The following is a 25603-nucleotide window of genomic DNA, read 5'->3' as shown; positions in this document are numbered from 1 at the left end:
GAAAAAAGTTGTTACTAAAATACTGTGTATTATGTTTTGGGGAACAATCCTGTACTAATCCAAGCATTCACCACAATTACAGCTGTTCATTCGGGGACAGAAAAACCTAAAGAAAAGAGGTGTAAGCAGAACCCATCAGGTGAGCTTGTCTCTGTGTTTCAGGCCCTTGTTCTCTTTCGTCCTGTTCCACTCGGATAGCAGCAGTCAGGAGCCCCTCGGGGCTGGCCACGTCTGTCTTCAGTCAGCCCAACCAGGCTGTTAGACACAACACAAAACCGTGTAGTTCACTGACTGCCAAGAGTCACTAGCCTGACTTGCTGTTCTGAAAGTGGCCGCTTGCCTCTCAGCAGGTCTGCTCCTCATGTCTTGTCTTCTGGGGGTAGTAAGAGTGGTTTGTCTGAAGGGTTTCAAAGCCTTTAAGTGCATGTCTTTAAATGCCAGTATACCATTTGGGTTCCTGACTCCTCTGGCGCCCTTTGAAAGCAGCAGCCTTAGATTGTTCCTTTTTTATTCCTGTCAGGCCCTGTGTAGCTGACAGAGGAAGGGCAGAATTATCTTCCTTCATATCAAACAGCTTGTCCGTAAAGCCAAGAAAGCTGCAGGAGGGGAAAGGAAGCTTTAGCATGGGAGGGGGCCAGGAACCACTGTCAAGAAGCACACAAAAAAAGAGTGTCTGTATTGAATAGTCCAAGACTTTAGTTCTGTCTGAACTGCTGTTATATATTGACCCATTGCTGCTGTGACACATCTCACAGATTCTCCGTACCATCTCCTTTTACCAGCTCACGTCACACTCATCCTTCTGAATCTGTTTCTACCTGAACTGCAACATTTCAAGGACATGAGTAAAAGCTCACAGTAAAAATCAAAACAAAGCCAGAAATTCTTAGAAACTGAGTAGTGAGTTTCATATGATTTGCTCGACTTATTTCATTGTAAGAAGTGTTTCTGTCTGCACTGCATGTATGGTCAGTTTATTTTAGTGGCTTAATCTAGAGCCTGGCAGGCTGCGGGGTAGTTGCAAGGTGCTCACCTGAACTTTTGTTTAGGAATCGTGAGGAGCTTGAGTGAGCTGCTCAGGACTGGTTTGAGGGGAGTTGGGCTCTGGTTGGAAGCAGTTCTTTTCTGCATTAGGCAGCTGACATGCTCGTCTAAGTCAGACTGGTGCATGGGGATGTATAAACTTTGTCCCTTTTCCCCCTTCCCTTATCTATTCCGCATCCTCTTTTTTCTTCCTTAGCCTGCTTTCCCCCCTTGTCTCCATCTTTGTGCTGCTTCCTATGTGTCCCATTCAGCGCTCTTTTCCAGCTCTTGCACCAAGTCATTTCCTCTCTTTTATTCCTTCTTGTTCTCAGGAGTCAGTCTAAATGTTCTCGTTGATAGCAGCCTGAGTGAGAATCACCGGGTCACACTGTGAATAGCACTGGTGATTAGAGAGGCCGTGGAAGTCTCTGCAGGCATCTGTGTGCTTGGGTGTCCAAGCAGAGCTCTCAGTAAGGGTTGACATGCCCTTAACTCCCCATTTTCCTTCTTTCCATGACTGTGTTTCAGTAGGTGGGACAAACTGTGTGGCTCTGTGTTCACATGTGTGATGTGAACTCTTGGGAGTAATTCTGGCATTGTTGGCTTGTCCTATCTTGTGCTCCAGCCAGCAGGTTTCACCCAGGCAGAGAAGCAGCTGGTGCTAACGTGGTTGAGAATGACAGAAGGATGGACGCTTCTGTCCTCCCCACTTCCATCTGCTGCTTATCACCAAACTCCTACTGCTGTAAAGAATAGTCCCCAGATTTGGGCGGTAAATGTAAGTCCCAGTTGAGCAGCCTGAGAGCTGGATGGCTTGGCCTCGTTAAGTGCTTGTTTCCCTGTACCACTTGCTCTTTGTGAATGGGAGTTTTGTGTCACAGGCTCAGTTATAGTGACGTCAAACAGACCAGCAGGATTTTTTGAGGCCACCCCGCTGGGTATGTTATGCTTTTTCCCCGTGTCGCCGTCCTGACATGCAATGCCATAGACCGCTTCACGTCTGGAGTGAGGGGGAGGACAAGCAGAGCAGGAAGGTCAGCAACCAAAGCCACCTAAAATAGACTTGGATACAATGCTGTAGGGAGTCCTCAGTGGGAATAAGACAACTAGAAAGGAAAATGTTGGATTTCAGCCATCTCTTCCCTTTGCTCAGCCCCACTCCTTGTCATAGCGCATGCAGGTACCTGGGATCCTTATCTGAGTAACCTGGCATCTCACTGCCCGTGAAACACCAACAGCTCCTGTTCTGCGTGGCAAACACGACTTAGTGGCTGCGTTTCAGTTCACCTACTAGCAGAAAGTCCTTTTCCCAGCAGGGCATGATGGAGCCACGGAGTGGATGGAGAAGGACTGTTCAGCTGCCGTCCAACTCATGATTGGGAGCGTGTCTTTTCTGTTAATGGGAAAGAATCTCTTGCATCAAAAAACTTGCTTTTTGATGAAACCTGGAAGTTTCACAGTGCTTTAAAAATAGTATCTGCTATAATAGGCAGATTGCTTCCTTGTGCCACTTCTGGAGCGCAGGCAGCCAACGCAGAGGTCCCAAGTCTCATGAAGCTTGTGATTATTCACTGCTGAAGTAAGCAAGGTCCAGAAAACAATTACATGACCTGATCCCGAAAGATGGAATTGGCTCGTTGCGATGCGTAAGCTGTTAGTCATCTAAAATGCTGTAAAGCTGCTTTCAAGAAAACATTCCTTCGTGGTGGTCATTTTGCTGAGTCTTGACGTGTGCGGGGTTTTGCTGTAGTAAATTCCAAACCAATATTTGAAGGCCAGCTTGGGAAATACTCTTCTTGCAAAAGCTAGTGATTATCAGCCTGAGCGAGGGAAGGAAGAAGCCCCAGAGAGGGGCAAATGCGTGCATTGTGTTCAGTAGTGAAGGCTTGCCGCCCTCCTCTTCCACCGTGCACAGCTGGACTGGGGAGAGCAGCGTTTGACTGGGACTCTGCAGACTTGGCCCTGCAGTGGTGTGGTGTGTAACCACAGGCGTGTTGCTTCCCAAGCTTTTGGATCTCTCCGTTGTCTCACTTTCTCTGATTTCGGAAAGCCTCAGGGGCAACAACCATCTCTAACTCAGTGTTTACAGCATAACCCAGCCTTCATCTGTTGTTTGGACACTGTGGATGACTCCCTAGTAAAATGAAGAATTTGTGTTTACACCACCTGTTGTAGGCCAAGAAGGATGGAGGAAATTGCGAGACTTTAAGAAGAAAAAAAAAAAAACAAAAACAAAGCAAAAAGCAAAAAAAAAGTTCTTTAGTTTAATACCTTATAATACAGCCATCAAAGGCAAAAAGCTAATTGAAATTGGCAGTATTTACTGATGTCTAAACTCACTAGGTGTTACGAATGTGAAAGAGACAAATTTAAAATTATGTAGGGAATTGGGAAATATTTTTAACTTTCAAGGTTGATTTAAGCTGTATAAATATGTCTCAATTTCATATGCTGCATTTGGTAACTATTACTGTCATAAGTTCCAGTGGAGCAAATTTGAGCATTTACCATTTTTAAAATGTCAGTGCTTTTCATTCATATTTACTCAGGGAAGCTTTTATTTCCAGCAGCGTTTATTTCAGACTGGGTAGAGGGGCAAGGGAATTACCTGCTTTTTTGAATCAGTTCATGCCAAGCTGAGGTGAGATTGAGATGAAAAAAAAGTTAATTTCCTCCTTTTGATTTAGAAGTAAAAATTTTGGGAAATGACTGAGAAGTGCCAGTTCTGAAAATTTAAAGGGCATAGGACCAAATTTTAAACACACGCTTAGTGGGATTTTCAGAAATGACAGACTAGGAAGACTAGGAAGATCTTATATGCTGTATTTCTTTTTAGTGAATCAGTTCTAAGCGCAAAACATTTTTCAGTAGTGCACTTTGTTTTCCTATGTATGCAGCACACTTAAGGTAGTTATATTTAGCTAGTGAAAATGTACACAAGCTGCATCCTACAGTATATTATGGATCCCAATTCCCATTCAGTTGTAGCATGGAACTATTTCAAGCAGAAGGATAATTAGAAATGTCTCATTTGCCACTTGCCACATAAAACCAGTATATTTAGTGTGTGTTAAGCAGGGTGGTCTCTTAAGCAGAAATAGGTGGTATGTCTGTCTTGCTCAGCAGCTGAGCAAAACTAACCTTTAGTTTTATGGAAAGCAGCAAAAAGGCAGAGTGCCAATCAGTGTTAAACTTGTGATATAAATCTCTTGTGAAGCTTCGTTTGGTGGTGATGGAAGCACACATAACGTCCGCTTGCGCTCCCCGTGCAAGTTCTATTGCGGTAAGAAGAGTTCAGTTCCTGCTCTTAACTTTACCATGATGCCAGGTCCTGTAGCGCACCCGAAGGGAAGGCCAGACCAAGACACCCAGTGGTGGCTACTGCCAAACTTCTGGGATGAAGCAAATTGCATAGTTATGGTGAGACTGTTGTCAGCATTACTGTGTGTTCATGAGACCGGAGTGGATGGATGATCTCGCTACAGAGGAAGGATGTTCAGGTCCTCAAACTGCCAGCTAGTCCAAAACAGCTGGTTGGCACTGAAAGTGCAGGCGGTCATGGTGCGCTATGGGAGGAGTCAGCTCGGTGTGTTACGAACACTGAGATCTTCCTCCTTCTCTGTTGTTGGCCATGCATCCTCTTCTGCACTTTGTCTGTAGTCCAGTGATCATATAGCACGTCCAAATCTGGTTGGGTTTCTTCTGGGAAGATGTGACTTTTAGGCTAGGATTTTTGGTGGGTAAATACAGCTTTAATGCTTGAGCCATAATAATTCTTGATTGTTGATTACAGTCTGATGTTAGCACAGCCGGCCCCCTACGCCTCTGCCTCCTGAGACGCACCCAACTGTCTTGCAGGTTATGTCAGCTGGACCAAAGCACAAAATACAAATCTCATGCAAGTGGGTCATCTTTTGGTAAATCTCTTTCTCATCCGTTGGTTGGTTTGCAAACAGTACAAGCCTGTTACTGCTGCCTTTCAGTTCCGCTGGGTGGTCCAAGCCTGATAATGACCAAGTTTGAGGAGTGAGGAAAGAGAGGAGGTTGTCGTTACATGAGCTCCCCCATTGTCATAACTAAGAGCTGTGCAGAGCACCGGTAATGCTGACCAAGAGGCAACACAATTGCACGTACATAGAGCTGCATTTTTCAACGCAGGCTAAAAAATGATGTGCCCAGATGAAGGATTACCATCTGAGTGCAGTTCTCATCATTAGAAGAAGAGTAATGTAGGGAGAGGCTCCAGTTAATAAGATGTCACTTTGCTCCGTCGCCTAAATGAGTTGCTGTGTCAACTGGGCATTTGCATGGAATTGAGGTTTCCAGGAATGAACTGTTTATTTCTGGTGCCACATTTATTTAAGTTGTTTCAGACTCGTCGTGTTTAACAGGCAACTTGTAGACGGGAAGAAAGATATCTGGGTTAAAATAACCACTCAGCAGCACGTCTCTGTGGGTGAAGTACTGCCAGTTGCTCCAGAGCTCTGGGACACCAGGAAGGACGTTGGGACGATACATATGAAAGACATTAAGGCAAGAGTGTGAGCAGTCAGCAAAATTGGGAACAAACAGCCAGCCATACGAGCTGTGGATTGCAGTCTTCAAGCACAGATACTGTGCTGGACTGGGGCTGGACAGGACATGGCAAAAAGGGTCACTGATAGACAGATATGTGGGCAGAAAAAGGTGAACTCCTCCTTCAGTTTTGCCTGGGGGATCTGTGAAGTGAAAGATGAGCAAATCCCTAAAGCAAGGGAAATTATCATTAATCATTCAAACTATGACACTTCTGTGACTGTTCTCTGAGTAGTTGGTGTTAGTGGAACTGACTGTGTTGAGGCAGGGACATTACAGTGCATGGACAACAAAATGGCCCATAATATAAAGAAAAATCCCAACAGTCTTTCTTCACTTAAAATACCATAGTAGCAATGTTTAGCAAGTGGCCTGAGCTCCTGTTGCAGACTGACAATGGTTTTCATGTGTATAGGAAGTCAAACATAATGAGGAGACCACGTTAGCGCTTCTGGCTGGAAAGCAGCCAGAGAGTGTGTTGAGAATTCACTGTGGGGTATTAAGTGGTGTATGCCAGTGCTGTGTGCCTCTCCCAGATCATGTTGAGTTCTGGGGGGACGGTAAAATATCAGGGTTTGGTCCTCAAAAGCTTACTTGCCTTTGGGGTGCTGAAAGAGCCCTTTAAAGCCTGAAGTCGTGGGACGATCGAGTGAACATCCGTGTGTTCACTGAATAAGTACAGCTCTTCCCAAAGCAGAGGCATCGAGAGCACAAGTAGTGAAAGAATGGTATCTAGAGGAGCCTGCCCTGTTCACTGCTCAGTAGGACCAGATTAGGAACCCGTTTCAGTGAAGATCTTCCTCCAGACACAGACTTCATCAGCTGCAAATAGCGCTCAGTGCAGCGTTGGGGAATAGAAATGCGTTAAGCGATCAGCAGCGTTCTGTATCCAGCTGGTGCCTTCCATGCATACCCTTTCCATAGCACTGTCTATTCATGTATTTGCCAAGCATCATCCATGCCTTCATCTTCATCCCTTACTGGCTGGCCCTGGCAGCTGAAGCCCTCTTCAACAGCTCAGGTCCTCATCACCTTGAAATATTTTGCACGAAGGCTCGCTGTGCTCTTGACCTATGCCGTTAATGATTTAAGTTTTCCTTCCAAGCAAACCAGTCCAAGTATGTCCGCCCCGAGAGCCTTATTCACCGATGTGTCAATTCATAACTTTGGACCTCGGACCATTCTGTAAATGCCCTGAATTAATGATTGAATGTTTAACACTAATGGGTTCTTCCCCTCTGTGGGGTGTTGAACACTAAAGGACCTCACCTGGAAACTGTAGGGAACTGCACAGGTGCTGAGAATCACCACTTCTGCTCCAGTGCACTGCGGGGTGGATGCAGATAGCTCCCGGTTGACCAAGGGCTTATTGAGCATCCTGGGTTTCCATTCCTTCCAGTCATACCTTAAAGGGAGGAAATCTGCAAGGTGTGCTTGACAGAAAATGTGTATTCTCAGCCTGAAGTAACGTGCACTGCTTAGGAACTCTCTCCTTTGACATACCATCCAGTGAGGCTAAAACACCTTGGTTTTCCTTCCCAGCTTCAGTTTGAGGAAGCTGCGCGGTGAATCTGGGCGTTTGTATCTGGGGCCCCAAAAAAAGCATTTGTACAGGGTTTCTCGCCCCCTTAGCTTTTCTTCTGCTGGCCTTCCCCGCTTGAATGTTCCCATTGCTGTAGCATAGGGTGTATGTTAAAATCTCTGGACATTTTGAAATGGGAAGGAAAGACGCAGATTCCTAGAAACTTCACAAGACACCGAGGGAGAAAATTCACAGCCGGACATGTCCTAAGTTGCGGTAAATGGAGATCCCCATCCTGCCACAGTTAAATCTGGAAGTGCGGAGTAAGGATAAGGATCAGTGAGCAGACAGGCAGAGCTGTGTAGCATGCAGCGAGGTCTCTGCCAACCTCAATATTTAAATCTCTTTCTTTTTTGCAGAAACCGCAAGTCCCCTGATTTCAAATCCTTTCCCGCTTTTACAAAGTAAGTGTGATGGATGTCTGTGGTGCGCAAAGGCAGGGACTCCCACCCTGCGGCCATGCTGGCCTGCCCTCTTAGCATTTTTCATGAATAAATGTTTTTTTTTATTATGAGTCCAGGTGTCAAAAACAAAATGCCTCACTTCTGTGGCTCTGGTTTTGGATTAAAATGCAACAGCAATCCTTCAGGGTGTTTCTGTGCAGTGTGTGCTACTAGACCATTTCGACTGACTTACAGTCTTCTGGGAGTTAAGTTTTGTGAAATGTGCCAATAACACATGTTCTAAGAGACCAAGGTTTGAAGACTGAAAATGAATCCGCGTTTAAGTTACATTTATGCACAGGAAAACTTGTCTCCATGGCTCAGCTCACGACACACCTTTGCGGAGTCGACTCCCTTTGGCCTGAGAGCCCAAATGAGCCATGGGAGCCCAGGACGTGGTGGTGAGCCAGCAGGAGGGGAGCGAGAGCAGGTTTTGGGATGAGCAGGTGGTCTCTGCTCAAGATTCTGCCCTCTGTCCTTGGAGATCTTCCTTTGCCCTGCAGAGTGTTTGGTTACTGCTTGGCTTGCGTCTGGGTTTCAGGGGTGATACCGTCTGTGCCAACCTCCAGGACTGCTGTCCCTCAGTGTAGGACAGCCCTGAGTGCTGCACCCTGAGCATCGCCACGGTGGCGCAGGACGCGTGTTCATTCTCCACTTACAAATCTGAGGAAGAAGTGAGAGATTTATTCAGAACATGAGAGTTCACGTTGGAAGAGAAATCAAATTAGTGCCAACATATGTAACAACTGTGATGTATTCAGGACTCCCCTTTTTAAAGCACGCTTCGTAGCACCTTCTTATGTAGCACCTCTTTTATTGTCTGAGATGGGTGGAAGTGGCAAAAGTTCTGCTTTCAGGAAACTTCCACTCATTTTGGTACGTGATGGTGTTTTTCTAGGAGACTGCTGCTGATTGTAATACAGTGTTTCATCAGTTTGTATCAAAGGTACGGGAAGATGCAGTTACACTATTAAAACTAAAGCCAATGGAAACATTGGGTGTAAACACTGAGAAGTTTCCCTTACGGTTCTTCTGCATTTGTTTTTCATCAGAATGTGGATAGAAGTGTTGAAATGTGGGTCTTTTCTGTGGAGGAGAGAGCTGCCTGGGGGCTGCTGCCTGCGCGGCCGTCGGTTGCTGAGCTGGCTGCCGGCTTTCACTCGCGCACAACCAGCTCGGGGCGTTTTCCGTTGAAACTTTCTGTTAAAAGCTCTCAACTCATGTTCGCTCTTGGCCTCGAACCAGGCTCTGCTATTTTCTCTGGCTTAGATGTGGCAATGAGACTTTAACATGGGAATTAGAGTGATTTATTTAACCTAAGCACAAATGCTAGTTTTTCTCTGTCTTGGCTTACACCGCCTGCTGCCGTACTCTGGAGCCTTGTTCACTGCGTGTATATATAAAGCACTAATAAAAGTGTCTAATAATAGCCCTGGGGAAAGATGTTTTAAATTGTGTAACCAATTGTGAGCGTTAGTTCTGTGTGGCTCAGGAGAACGGCTGAAGGGCTTCAGCAGCTGCTGGTACTTTAGGTTTCTGTAGAGGTGTTTTCAGAGGGTACCTGGGCAACGGTAAGGGTGAGGTGATAGCCTGTCTCGTTCAGAGCAGAGAGGACCTCGCTCATAAAGGAGGTCGTTTCTGGGGGGGAAGGATGCTTTTGGGGAGAAGGAGTGCGTTGTGCTCAGCAGCCAGCACCCAGCGCACCACAGACTAATGCCTCTTCTTTTTGGGGAGGAAAGCTCTTTGGTGCATGATACCATTGCCTGGGAATGCTGCAACGCTTGAGGTTCAGACTTGCGAGAGGCTTTCGAAGTTCCCTGGGGTGGGTGTTTGCAGTCCCAATGGCACTTCTTGCTTGCAGCAGATTTTCTCGTGCTCTCCGCTACACAGCCCCTCTACGTTGAGGGAAAACTCGGGAATTAGAGTCAGACTCTGCTGAGATCAGCTGGCTGTAGAGCCGCCCTTTTCTGCTGGCAGACAGGACACGTTCAGAGTGATTTCCTCCTCCTTCTAAATTTTCAAATATTTTGCCTCGGAATTGCTGTTCAGAGTCCGGATCCCGGCTCAGCACAGTGTGAACCTCAAGTTGCTGTCGAGAGGGTAGCACTGCCGCTGCAGAGACGGCCATCTCCCAGCGCTGGGGTCTGCTCCTCTGCTGGGCGGGCGGTGGAAGGAGCAGCGACAGCACGGCTCAGGAGGGAAACCCGCGGAGTCTGTGCCACGAGCTCTGAGTGGAAGGGGACAGGCAGTGAGGAAGGAGGGACTGGAGGAGGAAGGAGGGATTAGAGGAGGAAGATGGGAGAAGATGGTGGGTGGACAGGTAGCGGGGCAGCAGCGTAGGCGCTTGTGCAGGCAGTGACCTGTCATACAGTCAGTGTTGTACCCTCTCCCCTTCTCTGACGCCATGTGGACAGGTCTGGCCCACGCAACATTTGCTGTTTCACGCACAGACGTTCTGCTGCCAGATTTAGGCTACAGGATTGCAGAAGGCTTCTGAACATACAACAACAACACAGAGCCAGAGAGACAGCGGGGCTAATGCGGCAGCCTGAACTCCCTGGAGGGTCCACTTCATGATTTCTTATCCTTTTGTGAATACTTGGAGCCTCTTTCCATCCTTTCTGCAACAAAGCCTCTTGCGTGCAGCTCAGCCCTGTGGCAGAACAAGGAGGACAGGAGGGCCCGGAGCCTTGTGTTGCAGGGCTCCCTGCGCAGCAGCACGTGTCAGGGTCAGGCAGAGCCGTTTCCCTGCCGCTGCACAGGCTCTCGGCTTCTCCTGCTGCTGCAGGAAAGTGCCTCCTAGCTGTGGCTGAATGTGAACCCACGGGAGAGCTCAAGATGTATCCCAAGGCCTGCAGAAAACACAGCATCTCTGACTGCTGTCCCAGCTTCACGGCTCTGGGCTCGGCTATGTGAAAAGCTTCCTTTCTGGAGGTGGGTGGAGGAACGATAGCAGCCTGGCGTTTCACCTTCTGAGACGTTTAGCAAAGCGTGAGAATGCTGGGCTGCAGGTTCAGAGTTGAGCGCTGCAGGATTTCAATGGCTTATTTGTTAGTGTGAAGTTTTTGTCAGACGCACTGGTGGCAGTCGGTAGTAGAGAGGCCACAGTCTGCTACATGCAAACCGCAGGACCTTGTGCCTCGGTCACGGCCTGGCCAACACCGCAAGAGCAAACAAAGCTCGGGATTTCAGCCTGTAAAAGGGCAGTACTCTGAAGGCAGCCTGGGTGAGCTCTCTGCCTGTCTCCTCCCACCTTTCATGGCTGCGTAAGGCGCGTTCTGGGCTGTTTTCACACCCTTCCTTCCCATCCTCCAGCTGTTTTAGGCTGAGCAGTAGTTACTAGGAGTTGTGGAAATAAGGAGAGAAAGGGAGACCTTCTCATGCAGCCTGGCGAATTTATCCTCCACTGCTTTGAGACACAAGGGTGAAGGAGGATCGTGTGAGCGTGGCGGTTCTGCGTGCTCTCTGGGAGTTGGTGGGGTCTTCAGATGATGGAGCCCACGTCCTGCACCAGCCCAGGAGGGCTCAGGGCTGTGGGAGCTGTGGTTATGGGTGTGAACTGGAGTCCCAACCCTCAGCCTGCGCAAGTCAAGTACACAGCAAGAGACCAGCTGGCACCAGCACGTGTTTAGCATCTGCCCAGGGGAACGCAAACAGAGGAGGTTGGAGAAAGCAGAGCAGCCTCCTGCCCCGCCTGTGCCAAGGGAGCAGAGCTGGAAAGTTCGCGGCTCCTGGCATTGGTAAGAAGCCCACTGGCCCAAGTGAGAGCCAGGAGCCTGTCTGAGCACGTGGGGTGAATGGCTGTTTTTTTTCTCATTGAAAGGGGGTACTGTTGCTCCTGCCACAACTCCCACCCCCTCAGATGTGGAGCAGCAAAAGGAATTGGTTCCTGAGAAGGAATTAAGGGTTTGAGGAGGTGAGGGAGAAGGTTTCCAGCAGCATGAGACAGACTGTCCGGGCAGTGCTGCTGCAGGTCAGAAGCCTCTGAGCCATTTCTGAGCTCTTCCTGCTTTGCTCGTACACGAGGCCTATCTTGGCCACCCAAAACAGCTGGGGCTGTTGGGGAGCACAGATGTTCTCAAGGGGTTGGTGCGGGCAGCACAAATGGGTCCCAGCTTTCCTTGTATCGCCACCAGCAAAGCTAAGAGGGAAAGAAGTTCATTGATTGGAGCAGAGAAGTTTTGACAACTTTTCCAGTTAACTGTACCCTTAAGTTGCAAGGAGAAATCAAAGGGAGGGGGAATTTACTCAGCATGTGTACCAGCCCAGATGAGCAATCCTCTTCCAGTGGTGGCTTTTGCCTGGTTTCAGGTACAGATTGCCTCTTTCTCCTCTCCGCTTTCCAGACCCCTCTTCTAGCACTGACACATCCCACCCTCCTTCCAGCCAGCATGACTGTTCCCAGCTCTCTGCGCTGTGGAGCACAAGGGGCTTAGAAGCTGAAATCTCAGAAGTATGAGGGTTGAGAAAGCCCAGGGAGGTAAAGCGAGTTCATTCATTCCCACAGGATTCTGCACATCCTCCCAAGTATCCCTTCCCTCCTCCCCAAGAAAGACTTGAATTGTCAGATGAATTTAAATTTTATCCCTAGTTTTAACTTGTGTGCTCTAACTTTTAACTTAACATTTGTGGCAAACTGTAGACTTCTGTGGCTCTTTGTCTCAAAAGTGTTTAGAAAATGTTTCGGCATTTTCAGAATTTGAAATTAGTTTTTGAAAGTAGACAGTGGTTTTGTTTCCAGAGGTGAACATTTCTGTGGTAGAACAGAAGCAAGGCTTTTGGAAATGGGATGAAAATCAACAGGTTATTTTCTGAAAGAATCACAAACAAGAGACCTTTCAGAGTCACTGAGTGCACTGAGTAAATGGTATGTTCCAGCAGTAGAGGGAGGAGCTTGAGATGAAGAACTCTGGAGACCTTGATGGTCACTGCATGATGGATGGAGATGGGAAGAACCCAGAAAAGACTGGTCAGCAGTGAAGGGGAGTCAGGCAAGGGGAGAGCTAGATGAAAGGCAGCACACGCTTACGGTGATAAAATAGGTGAGAATGTAACAGGGGAAGGTAAAGCAGCTCAGTGAGACAAAATGAGCTGAGAAGGAAATAAGAGGACGTAGTGAAACGAGAAAAAAATGAATGTGAGAAATGCGCTGCTTGGAGAGTGCTGGCTGTATGAGAGCCATATGCTTCCCAGTGAGGCGCCCTGTAACTGGACTTAGGGGAAGGGTTGTTCTGGTGGCTACTTGGAAACCTGCTTCGAGGGGAACTGTGGAGTTTGTGTGTTTGTCTGGGAGCAGAGAAGAGTCCTTGGACTGCAGCAGTGCTCCACCACCGCTTTCTCTGGCCAAGGCCACTACAGGCAGAGATGGCAGAAGGGAGTGCATGTGCATGTTTATGTTTAAATAGCCCGCGGAGACCTTAGAGTGGCCCAGGGAACCACAGTGTGACATTTCTAGATTTCAGGCTTTCTGAAGCGCGGACGTACAGTGCGTTCTGTTCTCCCAACTCTGATGTAGGGGAAGGGGCTCCAGCAAAGCAATGGGGCAGAGAACGGGGCAGGTAGCTTTGTGGGCTGCCCTGGCTGCAGCACCGCAGCTCTTCTGACCCTGCCAGGAACCTGTCAGGAGCATTCAACAGGGTCTTTGAAGTGTGACTTCTTTCATTAGATAAGTCAATTGGTAATTTTGACATTTGAAGGGGGAGTCAACCTGCTTAGTTTGAGACATTTCCATCTGAGCAGTCTGAGCTCTATAAGCAGCAGAGGCAAATAGGTGCATGGGTAACGCAAGTCATCGGACATTGAAATATGTATCTAAGAGGGATGGTTTGCACCCATGTGGGGTATTCTCCACTCTGATAATTACAAAAGCTGTATCAACAATTAGATTACATTGTACCTCTTGTGGCATTTTGCCACAAGCGACTATTTCACAACTGATGATTTCAACAGAAACAGCCAGTCCCTGTTAATTCCCCGAGTCCTGAAATTCCCAGGGGTACCACTCAGCTGCCGAAGTCTTCCCTTTTTTTCACAAGCACAGTTACTTAACTACAGCATTTCCAAAACTTCCTCACTGCAGCAAAACACAGGAGTAGCATCACAAGGAAAGACAGTAAGTTAAATAAAGCGCTGAACACAGCTCCTCCAGGTGGAGCTGGCTCCGTCGCTTCAGAGGGCTGTAGGTTCCGTGGGAGAGGCACAGCAGGGTGTTTAACCTTCCGCATATAAGTATAGCTTATACGAACCGTTCATGGTCTCTTTTATGTTTTTCCTCGCAGCTTCCTGTAGCTATCTGATGAATTCTGGGTTTTGCTACTGGAGATAAGACATTTTACGGATCATAGCCGAGTCAGGCTTCTGCTTTCCTGTGTTTTGGTTCTTCCATCCTGGATGCTGGTGCTTTTGCTTATTCATTGATACAGAATATGATTTTCCCTTTGAACGTAGATACTGATTTCTGGTATATAGTAGCCATAGACCTTGCTCTCCGTGTGTGCCAGGCATTTATATGCAAAGCTGTTTATACACCAAATGCTTGCATTTGTCCATTCTGCTGTTACCAGACAAAATGCCACGGCATAAGTGGTGGCAGTGCGCTGGTGTATCCGGAGGTATAGACGCAAACGGCAATGTTAACATATTTCAGGCACTGTAGTTTGATATTACATCTGTCAACTAATGCACTCAACTAATACTGTTGAAACGAGCAACTGCAAACATTTGCGATTAGGTTAATTCAGTGGAAAAAACACACTTTCAACATACTTATTAGAACAGAACTAAACGTATCTTTCAGCTCATGAGGGAGCTGTGCGCCCAACTCTTCCCTGACTCCGGCTCATCCATATTACTCTGGCAATATGGCTCTCCTGCTCTGCTCTCAGCCTTCTGGCACAGCGCTGATTTCTGTGCTTCTTCCCCTCCACCTCTGCTTACCCCGGCGACTTGCTGCCGCTGAGCCCAGTGGCACTCACCATTCCCACTTGTTGACAGCCACAAAAAACCCCAAGCTGAGTTCCCCCATGCCCCAACTTCTGAGCAACGGGATTTTTCACAACCCGATGCTCCTCGTCTTACTCAGGAAAGGCAACAGAGACTGGAATTTGACAGAACTGGATGTAAAAGGAATTCACCGTGCTTTGCTTTCAGGCTTAAAAAGAACAAAGCTATGCTTAAAGCAGCCTGCAGCAGGCACGAGCTAGCAAACCCCAGTCGGTGCGTAGCCTCTCAAATCTGTGTGTAGGTTCACTGAGATATCCCCACACGCACCGCAGGCGCTTCGCTTTAGTGCACGAGCTGTCCCTCTGCCATCCCGGGCCTTCTCGTGGCAGTAAAGTGAAACGCATGGAAAAATGCCCGACCCCAGCCTGGGAAGCAGTGACGTGCCCTAGCGCTTTCCCGAATCGCAGCCCAAGCCCTGCGGGTTCGGTTCTAAGGGGCCGCTGTGATGTGCACACGTGGGCTGAGGTGACAAGGACCGGGCCCTAAAGTGCCGCCCCGCTACTGTACAAACTGAAGTATGCACGTGTGCTGCTTCCCTGCATACTCTGTGTAATTCTTCTGAACTGATTTCTCCCAAACAGAGCCTTACACCTGTGGAGCTTGTGGAATCCAGTTCCAGTTTTATAACAATCTCCTGGAGCACATGCAGTCCCATGCAGGTAAGCTGGGCACTTCGACTCGCTTAAAGCGGAGAATTAAATTCTGCGCTGATGCCTGATGTTGACCCCGTTGTGTGTCAATAGAGCTTTCTGTGCTCACGGTTTCCAAAGCCCCAGTAATTTCACCTGCAGCAAAACAGATACTCAAAGGCTGGAGCACATAGTGGCTGCGACAATGCAAGGCTCAGGGTATATCGTAAATACACTCCTTTCCCTAGGAAGAGAGGAAACTTGCCGTGCTAGCACAGAGCACATCAAACTCCTCATTCCCCTTATCCAAAAATATCTAGGGCATGCTCGTTGCGTAAGCGTTAATGGGTCACTCCTCCAGCAGATGAAATCCCTCCTGCAAAAGGGTAGTTCTCATTGCAGCAAACAAAGCCAAAACGCTTGCAGGGCAGCAGAGCCTTCGCCCACACACGTCTTTTTCTGTGCTTGTGTCTCCCGGAGTTCTGCAGAGGACTGAAATGTGTTCTCAGAGAAGAATTTGCTATTTCAGCAGTTGTGTTCGTTTCCTTCTCAGCCCTCTTCAAAAGACAATTCTGAGGAGTGGCTCCACTACTTTGTTTCAAAGCCACCTTTTTTTGTTTTCTGTCTCAACACATCAAAGACGATTTTAAGATTTCAAAGCCAAAGCTCGTTCAAAGACAGCATTCACAATAGTCAAAAATATAGAAACAGTATTTTTTGTCATTGGCAGATTTTTTTCCTTTTTACCTCTTGAATGGAAATTCAAGTGAATTAACACAGGTTTACTAGTTAATTCGCCTTTGACAGACCTGTGTTCTGCGACAGACAGCTGCTCTGTTGAGGTGCTCGTTCAGTGCCTGCATTTGCGCTCGCTTTACAGGTGAGCCCTGAGTGGAGTGGCACGGAAGAACAAGTGGCTTGAGGAAAAGCATATTTTTTATTCTGTAACAGTAATTCTAATCAAAGTTCTTACCTTGTTCTGTGTTTTAGTTTTAGTCCTAATTTTAATGAGCATCCCTTGAGTTTTGCGTGGTTCCTCGGCTTCAGTTCAGTTCTCCTCGGCAAATCTTGGTGCAGGCTTTGTGTCTTGTTCAGCAGCTACTTTAGTTTCGTCTTTGTAATGTTATGAAGAGACGTTTAGGGTGATTTCTTGTGAGATGGTATGAGTGTTGTGGATGTTATTTTCTGCTAGAGTATAACCTGGTTAATGTGGAGTAGTTGGACTTCAGGTTACACGGAGGAGCGGTGAAGCTCCGCTCAGGGTTGTGCCATCACTCCATGGTGGTGGGATCTGTTCTTGCTGTTTGTCGACAGCAGTTTCTGCTTGCCTCCAAGCTGCGTCCTCACCATCCTCTTCCTTACTCTGCTCTCCGGTACTGAAGTGCAACATTTTGAGTTCTAGCTCTTGGTGACACTGAGGAGCTGCAAAGGAGGGATCAAGGTGAAGGTGTCAAAGGGGAGAATGGCAATTCACTGGCAAGGCGTGAGCCGTTGGAAATGTTAACCTCGTGCTGTCTGCAGCTTCTTCCTTCTCTCTTCTTTACAAATGACCCATGGCCTCTGGGCTTGTTCACCTGGGTTACTTTGGACGCAGAACAGGGCTGGAGGGAGCAGGTATCTGTGATCCGACTCGTGTAATGTCAGCAGAGGTATATTAATGCGTAAATCCCCTCTCCCCAATTCAGGATGACTCCTGTTAAACTCTGTATTTTCTCATCTCTCCCTGCTCTGTTTGTAAGTCACGGTCTTCTGCTTGGCTGCTTTCTCCTGAATGTCTTGCTGGTACAGTGACAGCAAGCTTCTCCATGTCTTCTTTAAGTGCTTTCTCCAGGCGTCACAGAGGCTGCCCCTGTGAAAGCAGCCGTCCCCTGTCCCCTGCTGTGACATCTCTGTGCCTGGTGCTTGTCAGTCCTGTGCTCACGCCTCTTCCCCTGGAGGGAACGGCAGCCTTTCCTCCAGATCTACGCAGCTGGGGACCAGTGGCGCGGTATTTGCTACTGTGGGATGAAGGCAAAACAAAATGAAGAGGTGTGAAAGCTGCAGATGGTTTGGGTGAGTGACGGTGCTGGATATTCATCAGAGCAACAGTGGAGTTTACGCAGGGCTTGCGGTTACTCTGGTCGCAGTTTGTTGCCTTTTAGTCTGTCAGAGCTTGGGAATTTCCATATCCAAGAAACAGCATCGGCACAACATCTCTGAATTCTGGGAGTGCAGAGACCTTTCAGTAGTCAGCAGAACTGGTGGTGTAGGATCCACATACTGGGGACACTGGCGTAGTAGGGGTTTATACCAGTTCATTTGCCTGGCTCAAGGGATGTTTCATTATGGGGACGCAGAGATACAAGAAGCCTGTATGGGTTAAATAGTGCCTCAGTTAATGTGTTCAGGATTCCAGTTTGGCTTATGGTGTCTGATGCAAAGGGCTGATCTCTTCCAACTAAACGTGATGCATCCACTGAGCCCCTCTCGAAAGTGACTGAAGACAGGGAACGTGGCGCTGGCCTCAAGGAGCAGAAGCAGGGACATACTGGCTCTTGAGTCATTGAGGAGGCTGAGCCTGTAGGCTAGAAGGTAGTAAGGAGAGATTATAGCTCCATAAAGTGGTTACACAAGGAGAAGAAGCAATTAGAATGTAAATTGGATGCTGAAAGGCTGAAATAGAACAGCAGAACATCAGGCAAAGGAATTTGTTCTGTAATTACACTATACAACATACAGCTTTGACTCCCTTTAGAGTACTTTGTTCAGGTCGAGTGCTACCATATAATGCCCTTCCTACAATCTAGAGCTAAAAAAATAAGAGGACGACTAGGCTGAACCTGGATTAAAGGATTGGAGGCATGAAAAGAAATTAAAGAACCATGATCTGTGTAGTTCACAGACTGCCTGATAAGGAAGATGAGGCTGAAATGCACAAAACTCATTAATGCCATATTGAATGCCAGCAGATATTTGTACATAATGAATCCCCTATTATTATAAAATAGATAAAGAATTGGGGGGAGGAAATACAGAGGGTTTCTCCCCCTGCAGACCCCTCACCAGGATAAGGAAGGCCTGAACCGTGAACAAAGTTAGTAGTAGGCAACATCCAGCATTTCCCTTTGCCTACCTACAGATGTTTGGAGTTGAGGTCACTGGTGGCGTTAGCTCAAGAGCAGTTACTCTAGGCAAATGCTGGGGGAAAAGTGATGTGGCATATCTGATCGCCAGCATTCACTGGAGCACCTCCTGCTCTTCACGCCTCTTCCACACCTGCAAAGACTGACCTCTGGCTGCAGTCCTGAGCATGGCAGTGCTCCCCAGGGACCAGCCGCAACCAGCGAATTCCCTGGGCACATACAGCTCTCCAGGCAGTCCCAGAGTCTGCCCTGGTTCTGTCGTATCCTGGATGGCACTTAGGTATGGATCCGGTCTGTGGCCAGTGCAGTGCCAAGACCTCATAATACTGTGCAGTCTGTGACTGTTCATCAGCAAGGTTTGTGAACGCCCCAGCCGTTAACATGCAGAGCTGCTCAAATATGAGAGGACTTGCTTATAAGGAAGAGAGCGCTGGAGTTTCATCACATCATCGCTTGTCTCTAGATCCTTGCTGGTATCCCTTCTCTCCCAGGTCATTGCCACACATGAAGGAGAGCAACTTTGCCCTCTCCTGTTTGTTCTGATGGGCAGCCCACTGCTCTGCTCAGCGCCAGATCAGCCTGGGCTGTGGAGCAAAGCGCCTGTGTGTGCCTTAATAAGGCATTCCTCTAATTCATGCTCTGCTGTCTGGAGCAGTGGGGCAGGATTCATTTCACGGTGTGCTGGTGCACATAGGCTATAGATATTGCCACCTGAGCTGGTCAACTTGGACTCTCTTTATAATCAGTGGAGAAGTCATTGACTCCAGGTGAGTTCAGGGCATGATGGATCTTACACTACAAGAGGCATCTAGTTCTGCTTGGGTGAATGAATCACACTCTTAAGCCTGTTTTGCACCACTGAGTGTAAAAGGAGCCTCAAGGGGCCACTTTGAAGAGCAGTGTGTCTAATAGAGATGTCCAAAATTAGATGAAATAAGTGCAGCTGTGATGAGTAAAGGACCTGCTTTGTCTTCTTTGTATTTAGTTACATCCTTCTGTTCAGCTGGTCATCAGTCTCTCTCCATCTTTCTCCTTCCTCTTCCACCGCTCTTCATTGTGCACTTTGTTGTTGCTTCGCAGCCTATTTCAGAGCACACCTTCATACTGAAGCATGCTGAGAACTAGAAAATCCTCTCAAGAGGGTGGGGAGAAATTCTTGGAGCACAGGAGAGGAAAGAACATGGATACAATACAGAATTTACTGATCTTGACTGCATTTCCTTGAAAGATCCCATTGGATTGGCAGCCAAAGTATTTAGCCCAGTTACATATACAGAAATGGGAGCATGAACGCAAAGACCTCCAGGGCAGTTGGTATCTGCAGCGTTAGGAAGGAACGATCTTTGGTCACACTCCAGAAACATGAGGTTTTTTCTTTTTGCGTCCAGTCTGAGGCAGCAGTAGGCAACCCAAGAGGAGATTGGCCCTCTCTCTGCAGTGGGGGGAAACCATATATGAAGATTGTAATAAGATCCGTAGATACAGGGGAGTTGAGCGTAGCTTGACAAACAAGGTATTTAACAGTAAAGAAAAGGGAAAGCACCTGCAGTGCAGAAAGAGGCAGTAAAGCAAAAGAAGGATAAGTGTTTGTTACACCTCCTTTCATTTCGAAAGCAAGCAAATTCCACAAGTCAGGCTGCACAAGGAGCTTCGATTCCTCCTGGTGTGCAGCTTCACTTGATTGGGAGACATTTCTCAAGGTGTGCTGATGGCATCAATGTCACTGATGCACAGAAAAAGCCACTGTCATTTCAGTCACAGTTTGGGAGGTGATAGGTTGTAAGTCCAAAGCCAGTTTTCAAGGTTTCTGACGGTACTGTGCCATCTCACTGAACACTGCTTAAAAGATACAGCCAATGGAGTAGATTGGTGTCACCTTACTTAAGGGAACCATAAGTAAATGCGAAGCAGATGGGTACTGTTTCCCCTTCTTTGTGCTTTAAGCATTATTATCTTGTGCTTCTAACACCTCCCTGTCTCTTGCCCCACAGCTGACAACGAGAACAATATTGCCTCTAGCCAGCCCAGATCACCTCTAGCTGTTGTTGAAGAAAAGTGGAAACCACAGCTCCAAAGAAATAACGCCAACAATAGTACGTAGCAGTGTTTGCTCTTCTGTCCCGGGCTTACCTGTCCACTTTGACCAAGTGACTATCAGAGAGGGTGCAGCAGTGACGGGCATTGCACAAGGCCCTTGTCCTCGCCTGACTGCTCTGGATTTCATCCGTAATTCATGTACTACCCAGAGCAGAGCACCCATTCCCATTACAGGAGTGCTTGTATGCAAGGAGTACTGGGAACCCTGGGGAAGCGGTAGGAAAGGTTGGTAAGGAAGATGCATTTGGGAACTCCTGGAAAAAGTTAACTTCTGATCCAATGTCAGAGTTCCCGGCCTGGGATTGAAAAATTATTCCAGTCATCACGGTGTGACATAGGCATAACCTGTCACTCCCTGCGCGGGCAGGCAACCAGCGTCTGGCTTTGTCTCCAGCTCGTCCTGTGAGCTTGTGCTTCACCATGGGAAAAGGTAAAACACAGCCCTGTGGGAAATCAGTTCTGAAGCACTTGAGCTGAGCAGCCTGGGGGAAGGGTGATACAAAACCATAGTGCTTTTGTGTTCTGGTATGGCTAAAAATGACATTCACGTTGCCTGAAATCAGCCACAAAAAGTGGGGTTGCTGGAGTTCAGAGGAAGAAATAGAAAGTTGGGCTCCAGCACTGTTTGAAATGGTGGAGGAAGTTGTATGCTTCACTGAAGCAACTCCTCTTAAAATAACTGTCTCAAATAAAAGACTCAAATCACAAAAATGGAAAGATGTCCAGCTTTCCAGCTGGGCTAAGCTGTGACCACCAGCCCATAGCAAACGGTACACATGATTATGACTTACCTAGGCAGTTCCTCAGTGAACACCGCAGAGATGCCATTGGTTAAGGGAGTGAACTGTGAGTAGATAGTGTGTGCTCTGCCTCAGTCCCCACACCAGGGAAAGCATGCAGATAAGCTCCTTGCTGCCCTGAGCAAGAGCAAGGCCTGTCCCTGTCCAAAAACCCTTGGGGGAAGAAATCCGGGGTTGGAGATGTCTCTGCCATCATCTGGGCATGTTCCACCTCTTTGGGTCTCTCTCAGAATTGTTTTGTGACTTCCTCCCCCTCTCCCGTTGCAGAGGAGCAATTCTCATCTGGTGCTTTCTCTCCTTCCTTGTATTTCACTGCAGCATCCGCGAGCGGTTCGGTAGGGAACAGCGCGATCCCAGAGAAGGAGCGGCAGAACATTGCCGAGAGGCTCCTGAGGGTGATGTGCACTGACCTTGGGGCTCTGAGCGTGGTGAGTGGGAAGGAATTCATCAAGCTAGCACAGACCCTGGTGGATAGCGGAGCTCGCTATGGTGCCTTCTCTGTCACCGAAATCCTTGGCAATTTCAACACACTGGCTCTGAAGCATTTGCCTCGGATGTACAACCAAGTGAAGGTGAAAGTCACCTGCGCCCTGGGCAGCAACGCATGCCTCGGCATCGGTGTCACTTGCCACTCCCAGAGCATCGGCCCCGATTCCTGCTACATCCTGACAGCTTATCAGGTAGAAGGCAACCACATCAAGAGTTACGTCCTGGGAATTAAGGGCGTAGACATTCGAGATAATGGTGATTTTATCCACCACTGGGTACAGAACGTGCTCTCGGAGTTTGTGATGTCAGAGATCAGGACGGTGTACGTCACAGACTGCAAAGTCAATTCCTCTGCGTTCTCCAAGGCAGGCATGTGCTTGCGTTGTTCGGCCTGTGCCTTGAACTCAGTAGTGCAGAGTGTGCTGAATAAGCGAACACTACAGGCTCGTAATATGCACGAAGTGATCGAGCTCCTGAATGTCTGTGAAGATCTGGCAGGATCCACAGGCCTCTCGAAGGAGACCTTTGGCTCCCTGGAAGAGACCTCTCCCCCACCCTGCTGGAACTCGGTCACCGACTCCCTCCTGCTCGTCCACGAGCGCTACGAGCAGATCTGCGAGTTCTACAGCAGGGCCAAGAAGATGAACCTCATCCAAAACCTGAACAAACACCTGCTCAGCAACCTGGCAGCCATTTTGGCTCCGGTGAAACAGGCAGTGATTGAGTTGAGCAACGAGAGCCGGCCCACCTTGCAGCTGGTACTGCCCACCTACGTCAAACTGGAGAAACTGTTCACTTCCAAAGCTAACGATGCTGGCGTAGTCAGCAAACTCTGCCACCTCTTCTTGGAGGCGCTGAAGGAGAACTTCAAAGTACATTCGGCACACAAGGTAGCCATGATCTTAGACCCTCAACAGAAGCTGCGGCCCGTCCCACCGTACCAGCACGAAGAGATCATTGGCAAGGTCTGTGAGTTGATCAATGAGGTGAAAGAGTCCTGGGCAGAAGAAACAGAATTTGAACCTTCAACCAAGAAGCCTCGGGCAGCAGGGGAGGCCACAGCAGCTCAGGAAGAAGATTGGTTCGGGAAAAATGAAGTCTATGATTATTTGCAAGAACCTCTCTTCCAGGCCACCCCTGACCTGTTTCAGTACTGGTCGTGTGTTACCCAAAAGCATACAAAACTAGCCAAGCTAGCCTTTTGGCTCTTAGCAGTGCCTGCTGTTGGTGCCAGAAGCGAATGTGTAAATATGTGTGAGCAGGCTCTCTTAATCAAAAGGAGACGGCTACTCAGTCCAGAAGACATGAACAAACTCATGTTTTTGAAGTCCAACATGCTTTAAGACTGTCTTTTAATTAAAACAAAACTTTAAAACACTGTTCCAAACAAAGAAAAAGAATTTTAAGTTCTAAACACTGTGGACCTCATTATGAATGCCCCTGGAAACCAAGTGCTTTTTTATATATATATAAAAATATAAATATATATAAAATTAAGTTTGAAAGGAAAGCTGAGCACGTGAGAGAGACAGCCCTCTGCCAGGAACGTGCTCCTTTCCATAGATAGTGTGTGGACTTGACAGACTTTCTAATGTTTTCAAGTGGGCAGACCAATGGGAGGCTGATGTTCTAAAGTCTTCAGGCAGCTGAGATCTAAAGTGACTTGAAGTTTCTTTTGTTTCTCCTCCACCCCACCTTTCCTCTTGTCCCCTGGGCCATCTTGCCATGGATAATCAGACTACACGTTGAACAGACCAGTTCTGCACTGGACTTTGCTCCTTTGAATAACTGTACACCTTGAGGGCATTTGTCTGCAGCCTTCTTGACATACGGTGCATGTTATCAGGGCAGCTGTGTTTTATGAACACCGGTATCTTTAGAAATCAGGAAGGGAGACTTTAGGGTTTTTTTGAATTTTATTTTTAACTTTTTTCATACACGGTTTTTGCAGAAAACAAAAGTTACTCTTCTATCTCCATTCCCAGTTTTGAGTTTAACATGTTAGCTAGCGATTATAAGCTTGATTTGAACCTAAGAGAATATCGTTCATGGCAGAAAATGTCTGTAATTGTTACGTTTCTTGGAAATTTTTTTTTACAGCATAACTTCTTTTCTGAATTCCCAGTGTTAATTAGCTTCTCTGTAAATTCTGTACATCAGGGGTTCTCAGACTTGTTCCAGAGTAGCCCCTTTGCGATTAAATAATGTCCTTATGGGAGCCACAGCAGTTGCTTGTATGCTAGAAACTAGGAAAAGCAAGCAAGCGGTGACAACGCAGATGCCTGTGAGCCACCAGCAAGCTTGCCGGGGTCCGCCAGCTGCCATTGAGAACCCTTGTACCTCAACTTTTTGTAACCCTTCTCAGTACACACACTCAAAGTAACTTCACAAGGCCAAGGACAAACCAAGGTGTATGATTTTTCAGGGGAACAAAGGTCATCAGTTTTGTCAAACTGGGGTTTGAAGGAAGCTTAGAGAAGTGCATGGGCTCAAAGATCCTTCTGAATGTAAATGCTCCTGATTGAGTGCAAAGAATATCTTCCCATTTTCTTTGGAATGGTTTCCTCTAGTAGCACGAATGTCTTTTTAATACCTACAGTGCATTACACTACTTGTTATGTTGCTGAGTCGTTCTGGCTAGGAAGGCCACGGGCCCTTAAACGTTCACACTTACCAACTCACCCCAAATGCAATTAGAGATCATCGTAATGCAAAAACATCTCAGTGACTCCGCTGTCCACCGGGGCCGGTGTTCTGCTGTGTCGGTGTTCGCCTGTAGGCACAGTTTGTGGATGGGATCTCTGCAGGCTGTCAGGTTTGGTGCCTCTTGGACAATTCCCAACTTCTGGTGCCAAACTGTTCATTTTTTATCACTGGGACTTGTATCCCGGAGGCAGATTGAAGCAAATTCTTAATTTTGAAATAGTCTCTCCTGCTACCATTAGTGTGCTCTGGAGCTGTGGTTGCAGCGGCAGCAGAGCAGCGTCGGAGGTTCGGGAGGATGGCCTCTGGGCTCCGGGCGGGCAGGCTGGAGGCTGAAGCCCTTCGGTGGCACAGGGGTGTTTTCTGGTTGCTGACAATGCAGTGGTGAGACTGGGGGCCCTCTTTGAAGTGCTGCTGTTGAACAGATGTTAAACCAAGATCCTACCTGCCCATCTCTGGTTGTAATAGAAGTTGCAAGTCCCAAGACGTGAGAAATGGCAAATCTGATCTCTCAGGCTTTGTGTGCAGATGCCTTGACCCTGACAGGCACTAAGTGAGAGCTTCACTTCCGTGGGGCTCAGACAGGAACAGTTCACATGGCAGAGACCTTCCCTAGGTCAAAGTCGCCGAGGATAGCTCTTTGCACCCAGCTGTCCTGCCCTTTTCAGCCTGGAAACAGGACCTACCGTGAGCCCGAGTCTAGTGTTTGGGGTGACCTCTCGGCACCATTACTGGCATCAGGGCAAAGCTAGTCGTCTCCTAAGTGTAAGTTTTGCGTATGGATATCTTAAAAGACACAGTCTGCAACCCACTGACAACTGCGGGGGTAGCAGCGCTTGAAGATGAGCTGCCAAGGCAGAGGCACTCGGAGATCTGATTTCTCTGGCAGCGGCTTTTGCAAATGGAGGTGTTGGTTGTGGGGTCAACTTTTCTTCTTGTTGGTTTTATTTTCTCCCATACAAATCCTGCCTGCCCAGCTTTTGCCCACGGTAACACATCCGTTTGCTCTTGCAGTGCGGGAGAAACCTGTAACGAACAATAACTAAGTCTCAAACTACAAAGAAAAAACCCAAGTGAGATGTGTGCCGATTTCAAAGCGTTTGTGCTGCGCTGCGGTTCCCACTAAAAAGCACAAGGT

At 47.8% G+C, this 25603-nt stretch overlaps 1 protein-coding gene across 1 annotated transcript in view; it reads left to right on the top strand.

Moving 5' to 3' along the window:
* ZNF618 (zinc finger protein 618) overlaps positions 1 to 23105 on the top strand; it is a gene marked incomplete at its 3' end in the record, with an annotated part of 164085 nt that extends 140980 nt beyond the window's left edge. The window contains exons 13-17 of the mRNA XM_082492432.1: positions 83 to 139; positions 7540 to 7584; positions 15207 to 15284; positions 20368 to 20469; positions 21592 to 23105. Coding sequence (XP_082348558.1) covers positions 83 to 139; positions 7540 to 7584; positions 15207 to 15284; positions 20368 to 20469; positions 21592 to 23105 — 1796 coding nt within the window. The remainder of the gene's footprint in view (positions 1 to 82; positions 140 to 7539; positions 7585 to 15206; positions 15285 to 20367; positions 20470 to 21591) is intronic.
* Between the last annotated feature and the right edge of the window lie 2498 nt (positions 23106 to 25603).

The sequence above is a fragment of the Vanellus vanellus genome (assembly GCF_965231255.1).
Source record: "Vanellus vanellus genome assembly, chromosome: 18".
NCBI lineage: Eukaryota > Metazoa > Chordata > Aves > Charadriiformes > Charadriidae > Vanellus > Vanellus vanellus.
Note: the sequence above shows the minus strand (reverse complement) of the source record. Positions and strands in the feature narration are given on the sequence as shown.